At 46.9% G+C, this 9663-nt stretch overlaps 2 protein-coding genes across 2 annotated transcripts in view; both read right to left on the bottom strand.

Moving 5' to 3' along the window:
• Positions 1 to 432: 432 nt before the first annotated feature.
• Positions 433 to 1419, bottom strand: MRPL17 (mitochondrial ribosomal protein L17). Its single transcript, XM_014953892.1, has 3 exons — positions 1199 to 1419; positions 1047 to 1115; positions 433 to 937 (listed from the first exon to the last, which is right to left on the bottom strand). The coding sequence occupies exons 1-3, from the start codon at positions 1370 to 1372 to the stop codon at positions 680 to 682; spliced, it is 501 nt and encodes a 166-aa protein (XP_014809378.1). The 5' UTR covers positions 1373 to 1419; the 3' UTR covers positions 433 to 679.
• Positions 1420 to 5995: 4576 nt separating this feature from the next.
• LOC106894883 (collagen and calcium-binding EGF domain-containing protein 1-like) overlaps positions 5996 to 9663 on the bottom strand; it is a 182315-nt gene continuing 178647 nt past the window's right edge. Inside the window, exons 11-14 of the mRNA XM_014953874.1 lie at positions 8584 to 8723; positions 8456 to 8491; positions 7862 to 7897; positions 5996 to 6801 (exon numbers count right to left, since the gene is read on the bottom strand). Coding sequence (XP_014809360.1) covers positions 6568 to 6801; positions 7862 to 7897; positions 8456 to 8491; positions 8584 to 8723 — 446 coding nt within the window. The 3' untranslated portion in view covers positions 5996 to 6567. The remainder of the gene's footprint in view (positions 6802 to 7861; positions 7898 to 8455; positions 8492 to 8583; positions 8724 to 9663) is intronic.

A 9663-nucleotide genomic window follows, 5' to 3' on the forward strand; every position in this document is an offset into this window, starting at 1 on the left:
GATATGGTGTAGGGGAGGACTTTGCAGAGTAGGGTAGATGGTTGGACTCGATGATCCCAAGGGTCTCTTCCAACCTGAATGATTCTATGATTCTATGTCTACTAAGCTCCTGGTAGGGATGGCTATTATCGCTGCCCACATTGCCTCCTTATTAGAACACAAGCCACTTTGGTGATTACTCTTTTAAGACTTATCTCAGTGCTACCACCCTATTTGCATTTAGTGCTTCTGACAGCAGAACTAAGTTGAATTTCACTGAATTTCCTGCCCTGAAAGGCTGCACGCTGACTTCTGAAAAATACTGCAGCTCTGTTACAGTGAAGCAGAGATGCTGTTCCAGAGAGCAGGGCTGTTAGACCAGAAGCTCTAAGAAATCCAGTCTTTGCTGGAATAAGGTACTAATTCACGTGCATAGGAATAGAGTCCAAACACTCGCTTTCTGAACAGAGTTTATTTACACAGAGAATATCAACCGTGAGAGCTCCCAGCTTCATTTCCTTCTCTTGCCAAGTTTCTGTGCAAACCACAGGAAGAAGCAAGTAAACCTTGAGCTTGCCCCCCACGTCATGGCAACCCAAACTTAGCAATCAACCTTCAGGCCTTCTGGGACATCCTCCATTCCTACGCTCCAGGACACCAACAAAGTGCAGGGTCAGCTCACGCCAAGGCCCGGGGATGCCTAGACAGCGGTGCCCTTGGTGGCCTGCTGCAGGTCCTCCCGGTAGCCCTTCAGGAGCTGGTTGAGCACTGTCTTCTCGCTGTCACGGTGCGGACGGATGAGTGGAGGCAAAGGGTTCCCCTTGAGCTCGATGACCGCCATCTTGGCACGGTCAAGGCTGTCCCGGTTGGGGATCTGCAGCAGGCGGGTGTAGCTACCGGCGTGGGGCTGGAACCGGGGGGCCAGCACCTTGAACAGCTTGTGGATGAGGTCCTTCTCCTGCGGGGAGCAGGGGGTGGGGGAGCCACACTCAACTCCTGCACTGGGGCTGCGGGGGGCAAGGAGGGATTTGCGGGGCGGGGGGGAAGGCCACGCCGGCGATACTTACCGTCAGCCAGAAATCCGCCATGCGCATGGCGCGCTCGTTGGTGTCTCCCAGCTTGGCGTAGTCGATGAGCTGCGGGAAGGAAGGAGGCAGAGCCGTCAGGACCCCTGGGCCGAACCCCGCCGGCCCCCCGAGGCCCGGCCGGTCCCCCTCACCTTCTCGGCGTAGCCCCGCATCTCGTCGGCGCGGGCCCAGGGCGCCTCGATGCGCTCATGACGCACCAACGCCGTCACCAGGTTGCGCAGCAGGTCGAGGCGCGAGCGCGGGCCTAGCCCCAGCCGCCGGTGCACCCGCCCGTGGGAGATGGCGGCCGCCACCGACAGACGCATCCCGCCGCCCTCCCGCCGCCGCCGCCGCCACACTCGCCGCGGAGCACCATGGGAGCCGCCTCCCGACAGACCCCGCGCGCCGCGCAGCACGCCGGGAGTTGTAGTTCCTTCCCTTCACACAGCCGTTGCACCGAGAGGGTCCGGAGGAGCCACGGCCGGGTAGCGAAGACGGGAGACGCGTACCGAGAAGTCCGAACGGGGTAGGAAAGCCCCCGGGTCTCCGGGGCGGGTGCGCCGGCCTGCCGGGGCAGGCCCGGTCGCCGAATGGCGGCGAGGTGCGCAGGCGCGATGGAGCCGCACGGCATGCCGGGGGTTGTAGTCCCGCACCGCTGAGGGGGTGGCGGCCGTCCTCCGCCCCGCTGCGGCCTTGTTCCGCTGCAGCCAGCCCGGCGGTATAACAGCCCCGTCGCTGCCTTCGCGGCATCGCATCTTTTCTGCCCCCCGCCCCTGGGGCGAGGCCGTGGAGGCGGACAGGCCCCGAGGAGGGCAAAGAGGATGGCCGGCCTCCCTGCTGCCCCTCGCCCAGCAGCTGGGGCAAGATGGTGGGGCAGAGGCCTCGGAGAATGCTCCTGGGGCTGTGGGAAGGGCTCAGCCAGACGCCATGGGCAGGCCAGGCGTGCCACGGCCTGTACCTTATTTTGTCCCCAGCACCGGGGGTGGGATGCCAGCAGAGCCTGGGACCCCCATAGCACATCCCCAGGCTGCACCGACGCTGTGACGCCGGCACCACGGGGTGATGGTGCTCGATCCAGCCTCAGGTAGCCCTCACAGGGCCCTGGAGCCACCGTCCTCGTGGTGACGTCCCCGTAGCCCTCCTGGCAGCGCTTGTAACTCTGCTGCAAGAAAAATGCTAAAAGGCAGCATAAGGAGGTTTCCTGCTGCTTGTCCCTTGCAGTCAGCATTTCTGTATTTCAGAAGGAGGATGCGTAACAAAAGCAGCTACCAGCAGCGTAAGAAAAAATATCTTTGTTATTATGAATACATCATAAAATCACAGTCATTTCATACACGTTTTAGTATTTCATATATAAATAAAGTGAACAGTATAGTTATTGGAATGTGTAATAGAAACAAACATACGAATCTTAATGTGAAATTAACAAATTCTTGGAACCCCATCTCTTGCTGCTTCTCTGGGGCTTAGCTTCTTAACTCCAAATACTTCTTCGAAGATGGTTACTCAAGCTGTGATGCCGACAGTAACTCCAGGCATTATCTTAATTCAATTTACAATCAATTTTCCTCTCCTTTTCCTGATTTAGCCTGGCTATATAGGAATTTGTCTGTGTCAGTACTCTAGCTTTGCAAGAAAGACTAATCCTGTATGTACGTGGCACAGTGTTGAAAGAAAACATTTTCCAAGCTTTACAATTTTGTTAAATCCATTAACAATCAGCATTTTCCCATCACTACACACTCTTGCAAATGTTTCCATTAAATATATTTCTAATATTAATAAAATAACAAACTCTTTATTATCCTTCTGCTTTATAACTTGATGTCTTAACATCAAAATAATATTTATTTCTAATAAAATTATACATAGCATTTATATGGAACAAAGTTGTCTTGTGCATGAGCCTAGTAATGAAACTAGGTGTGAGTGTAAATGTTTCTACATTTTAATTTTGGATTCTTGGGGTGGAACGGGGGGAGGGTGTTGTTACTTTTGGGGCCACAGAGTAATAAATAATTTACAAGATAATGACTTCCCTGGCTCGCTGGTAACCAAGCCTAAAATTGGAGAAGATTCCTCTGGTCTGGCTTTATGAAACTTTAGGTATGCTAAAGAAAATGTCACTTTTCTATCTAAGCAGTTGTTTGTGTTTATCCAGAAAACTTAACGGAATTTTTCTGACACAATGTGTTATCAAAGTTATCATAAAATTAATCAGAAATAAAATGAGAAAGGTTTATGCAAATAATTTAGCTGGGGGCAGACAGAAGGCTGAGCCTTCCCAGCCAGCTGTGCTCGGAGGGGCTCTCCCTACTGCAGGAATTCCCGTGGCACTTCAGGCAGGCTTATCTTCACCATTATGTCCCTTTCTTCCTGCTGGGACTCAGTCTGGAACGAGGAGGGTGAAGGACAAGGACAGACCCAATGACCACTTTCCTTCACCTTTTCCATGGAGTAAGCACATCTGTTGGAAACCCAGCTCTCAGCTGAGAAAAGCTGTGATGCAGTCCCCAGAAAGGGAAGTTACTGAGGTTTCCATTCAGAAAGTCACAAAAACATGGGCCAGATTTTATATTCATGAATCTGTAAAAAAACTTCCTGTACTTACAGTGAGGCATATATTTTATCTGCTTTTCTGGTCCACTCTCACAATTTCCCTTCCCTAGATACCAATGCACAGCAGGGTAAATTGTCACCTGCCCCTGAATTTGATGGTCAAACTGTAGGAACTTCTTATTTGCTATTTGTCTACATTTGGAAAAGCGGAGCTCAGAGCTAAAATAAATGCTTTTTAGAACACACCTTCTTGTGGTCTCAGAACTAAAATAAATGCCTTTTTAGAACACACCTTCTTGTGGGCAGGGGGCAATACAATGTAGTTGGTGCGTTGGAAGTTGCTCATCTAACTCATCATTCAGTATCTGATGGTCCAAAAAGCTGCAGCTATTAATTCGATAGAGGGAATTGACCTGATCCAGCAGGTGATGGGGTGTGGTGGTAAACATATGCAAGAGTTACACACTTTGCAAGTGTTACCAGTACAACATTTGACATTTAACAAAGCTAGTTGAAATCGCCTATTCTTGAACCACGTCATTTATACCTAGTTGCCTGCTTGCAATTAAGCAAAAAAGACTTAAATGCCTCAGTTCATGCTGCCTTTCAGCCTGCTGTACGTAACACCATCCCTCTTTTGGCCACAGGTTCCTTCCTCAAAACTCACTGCTTTGCCTGTAACTTGCTGTCAAGACTTGCTTGGATCTGTGGCTGCTGGTGGAGCTCCTCCCAGAGGAGAAGCCCAAAGACCACAGGGTGAGAGCACATACTTTTTTCTAAGCTCTGTAAATATCGATATATATATATAACATGGAGTGCAGAATGCTAAAGTTCTTAAAGCTAATGCCCTTGCTTGTGGCATAGTGATAGTGAGGAGTTGGGAAACAATGACTGGAAAGGACACATCCCCTTAATATAATATTCAAAAAATATGAAAGGTCTAGGCAGCCAGCTTTTTATACAACAGGACCTGTGCCGGTGGTGTAGGGATTACACCATCTTTGGGCCCAGAGAACACAGAAGGGAATCCAAACCTTTAAGGGTTATCTGATAAGGGCCTTCTTATATTTTTACCTGTATTTATTCTAACAGAACATGCAAGCCCAGAAAAACATGGCAAAATAAGAAGTTTTTCTTTGTAAATGCAAAAGGTGTTACAAATGTAACATGGACATGACCCAGCACTAAACATACTGTAGAAGTAGCAGCTACACAGATACAACATTGAAGTTTTGTGCTTAATATACTCCTTTATCTTCTAAGCATGGCAAACATCAGCAGCTGTGGTTATCTGAAACTAATGGTAACATACATGATCTGTGAGGTATGGTCTAACTTGTGCATTCCATTTTCCAGTGTAAAAAAGGGCACTCCCTTTCATCCCTCTTCACAAATACAGGATCCCATGTGCAGTACCTCACCTTAGCCATCCTCGTACCAGTTGAAAAGGTTTTGTCACATGCACTCCTGCACCTGCTCATACTCCTCATACACCCAGCCAAACACGCTGCAACTCTGTGTTCCAGTTCTGTGAATGCCATTTAGGTCACTCTCACGCAGCAGAGGAACAAACTCTTTGCAAATATGTGGCCTCTCTCTCATCTCGATTTCACTTGGACTTCAGCATTTCACCAGGGAAGACGTGCACCTACAGGAGGTCAGAATCTGACTCTTTCTGCAAGGCTGGGATTGGTTTTGTGCTTCCCAATAAGCCTACTTGATTCACTTATCCATGGTTTTCCTGCTTTATATATCCCCTATTATCTTGCATATAGTTGTGTAATGAATCCAGCATGAACCTGTTGAGGAAGGGAACTGACCGTCAAACCGAGCTGTGGGAGAATGGTAATGGAAAAGTAGTCTTAGTTTAAGACAAAGTCATCTTTTTGACACTCTTTGATTGATACCCTAGCAACACAAAGCCAAATCATTTCCAGATCAAGAAGCAGTGGAAGCAGTGCCCTTTTATCACTGCTTTACCCTTTTTTTTTTTTTTTTTTTTTCTTTTTTTTTGTACTCATGAAAAGCAAAACGCGCCGGTTTTTCTTCCTTCCCCTTCCATCTCCCAGAACCAATATACAATTCTGACAAATCAGCCCTGAATGCAAATCCAATAAAGTTAGCATAATTGTCTTTGTTACGAGGAGCTGGAACAGGCTGCTCTGCATGAAAATCAAAATAATAAACCACTAAAACATAATGCAATTGGGCGAGTGTCCCCCCACCGAGGTGTGGGTGCGGGGGGGGCAGCTCCGGGCGGCTTTTTTCAGCTTTTCTGCCTTTTTTTTTTTTTGCCCTCCAAAGCCTGTAAAAAACCTTGCGCACCCCTATTCTTCATTTTTGGCTATCTGTGCTTTATGAAGTGATAGAATTGGAGCACCTTTTTTTTCCTTTTTTTTTTTTTTTTTTTTTGCCTTTTTTTGCCATGGTGTAGCATAATAGAAAAATACGTCTACAGCTGGCCTCTGCTGTGAAACATGGGTCCACTTTCCACACTCTCCTAAGCCTGAGAACAGCAGCTGGAGACCTGACTTCAGCAGTATAATATATTTACATGTATGAAGTAACAGTGGACCAAGGTTTTCATTACTGACATGATTCAGGGATGATGGTCAGCTCCCCCTCTCTACCTGGTAAAATTTGGGTACTGGGTTATTTGGACATAGAATGCAAGGTAGGCAGATGAAATGCTGTGGTCTGTGCCATTACCTAGAGCATGCCTTAATTGTATTATATACTGAGAAGGTTTTCTTTATAGTCTAGGTACAACACACAGTGCAGGCTTCATGGTATGGAATCACTGTGAGGAGGCTACCATGAACCAGGAAAGCTACAGTACAGGCAGCATGGTTGGGGAAAAGCAGAGAGAAAATTGGGGGAAAAAAAAAATATATATTTTACATTGTCAGTGCATTTTTATATTGAAGAACTCTAAAGGGGGTCTATTTTTCAGTAGGCATAGCTAAGGATGGGCTGCCTTCTGTATCCTGGAGTCTCTGGGTGCTGCCCGTGGCTTGTAGTCTTCTCCAGATCCAAAATCTACTGTGTCGTGATAGTTTGTAAATTCCTGAGGTAATGGAAACTCCTCTGTTGATGAATGAGTCCTGTGTCCAAACACTCTCTCTTGCAGCTCAGCGATGTCGTTTCTGATGTCTGCCATCATCAGCAATAAGAAATCAAATGAACCCGGTGGGCCCTGCAGTCACAAGGCATGGTAATTAATTATATTCCACTTTGCTTTTACGGTTTTCAGACAGGTTGATATAATTACTCTTGCAGGGGTAAGAGTAAAATACTGCTTCATTTCATTTGCCAGAAATTAACAGGCACTTTTCGAATCAACCTGCTCAGAAAACAATTCTCAAAAGAAGAAAAATATTTTTGCAGACAGAGCATATATTTACAAGGTGATCAGCCCTTTTGTTACTTCCTTTGCTGTATCTGCCTCCTAAAAGCATCTTGACACCTCATGGGGATAGAGGAGATAAAACTCCGTTCCTTGTGTTCCTTCTTAATAAACTGATAGAAGTTCCAGTCTTAGAATGACTAATCAATAATTATTACTTATTTGAAAAATTTTGTCAAAAATGCTGCTGTTTGGAAGGTATCTCTTCAGTACGGTAACCCCACTGCTGCCCGTCACTTACTAAATATATTGGTAATTACAAAGCAGAAAGCATCCATCTGGTTTTATCTGATTTTAGAAAATTATAACTTCTTTTTAGCTAAATTCACACAGTAAATTCACTGTTTAATACCGAGGACACCATACTGGACATGCTCTTAAAAAGCCATTCCACTCATGAGAAAACATCATAAGAAATTTTGAAACAATTTCACCTGACAACAGATGGTAAATACTCATCCTCCTGATGACTTGCTGACAGCCCATAGCTTCCCAAATCCCAGATACAGATGAGGGACAGGTTTTTAAAAGGTTCCAGGGATCCAACTCCCATTACAAGCAGTGTCTGAGCTGTACTGACTAGCACTCTCCATGGGATCTCACACTACTGCCTTCTGAGAATGTCCCACTGGTCTTGTTGGGCAGAGACGCACTTCCTGCCTTCAGTGTCACACCCAGCAAAGCCACTTGGCTAAAATCAGGTAATTACTTTCTTGCCAATAACATTTTCTATGTATGTAATCTACCCTTCACCATGCTTTTAGCCCAGGAGAATTTTTTCCTTTTGGCTGACGTGTTTTTAGTAGTCAGCATCCTTCTTGTGGAAATTCCTGCTGTGAGCAATACTTACGGGTATCCCCTTTGGTCCTGGTGCACCTCGCTCCCCCTGTAATCAATACCACTGCAGTTAGTTTGCTGTGGCTGAAGGAAGCAAAAATAATCAGTCTGCCTCTGCAGACTCCTTTACTTACTGTCCCCACATCAAGAATCATCAGCATATGCATGCTCAGAAAAAGGAAAGAAAGTGAAGGAGAAACACAAGGAAATTGCCTTAATTGTAGTGGGAGCAGAGGTGGGCACTTCTGATATTTCTTCTAGATAGTAACAAGCAAACCAGCTAACCAGCAAACCAGAAGAAATTCACAAAAGAGCAGTCTAATGAAATGGGCTAAAGCATCAACGTTTCTTCATGGAAAAGCCCAAAAAGCTGCAGAGAAAGGGAAGGAGGCTGACAGATAGCCTGGCAAGGGCTATTTGCAAGACTTAAGGAATGGCAAACACAGAAGGAAGACATGAAGGGATGGGACAACAGGGTGTTTTCAGCTTAGCAAAGGAAATGAGATGGTAAAAGGGAGTTACTGCAAGTGCGTGGAGCATCTCTCTAGCAAGCCTTCACCTCGCATGTGCATGAACCCACATAATGGAAAACAGCACCCTTCCTCACCTTACTACCATCTCTCCCCGGGGCTCCTGGTGGGCCCTGCAAGAGAAAAGAAAGTATTCACAAGGACGTGAGAAGTTGTGGGGCTAAGGCCGATTGTACCGTGCATGACAAGAGATGAGAATACTGACCACAGGACCCCGCCTGCCCTGCTTAATATGTGATATGTCTGGAGATGGGCCCATAGGTCCCATTGATCCACGAGGGCCTGGCTGTCCGGGAGGTCCAGGTGACCCAGGAACTCCTTGACTCCCTTTTGGTCCTGGAGCCCCTGCAATCAACAGCAAAAGTTACGTGCCAGGGAAAGCCTTCAGGACACTTCCTCAGTGCAAGCAGTGGGGACTGAACATTTTTTGAACCACCCAACAGACCTGTTGCCTTAACACACCCAAATCCACAAGAACACAACCAACACAGCAGTCCTCTGAGACAACATTACTCCTTCTCACAGTGACTACAAGAAATCTTCACAAACCAACTAAACCTTGTGTATACAAAGAAGCCAGGACTGCCACTGCCTGGTGGTTAGGGACACAGACTGAGAATGAAAGGAAAAGCAGAAATGCCTCATTTTCACACAAAGAAGAAAAGAACGAGTCATATCTGAGAAACATCTCATGAAAAGAAAGCCTGAGAAAAATCATGGGAATGTTGGGTCAGGAGCAACAAAAAAGCAAGCTGGCACAAAAGCAAGCTCATTTCAGTGGTGGGTTGCACCTCTCTTTTGCTCGGTATGGAAGGCAATGTGTTAGGGCAAAAAAGACTCCGTTCTTCCATTTTGCTTTATATCCTTTTCAGCTTCTGCTGGTTCAGCAGAGAATGTTAGTTTTTCAGAAGAACACAGGGCAACAAAGCATATGTTTAGCTCAAGAGAAACACTATGAAAAGAAAAATGGAAAATCAGGCACCTGAAAGAACAGTTGCACAAAATAAAGACCACTGAAGCGTCACCACCTGAATTGCTTTATAATTGGGAGGGGAGAGCAGTTTTGCTCACACCGAAGGCGGGTGGAAGACAGAGACAGTGAAAGGCAGGGAGTAAGAAGGGTTGAGCGGGACCGAAGGTTTGCGGTTAGGCTTTTCAAAAAGGATTAAAATCAAGCTCGGCGGTGGAACCTGCGGCTGCTGGCGGCGGTGGGGCAGGGGCGGAGGTTGCGCGGGGGCGGTTTTCCCGCGGAGCAGGGCTCTCTGCAGCACCTTGGAGAGCTCCG

The sequence above is a fragment of the Calidris pugnax genome, unplaced genomic scaffold, assembly GCF_001431845.1.
Source record: "Calidris pugnax isolate Ruff unplaced genomic scaffold, ASM143184v1 scaffold178, whole genome shotgun sequence".
Taxonomy (NCBI): Eukaryota; Metazoa; Chordata; class Aves; order Charadriiformes; family Scolopacidae; genus Calidris; species Calidris pugnax.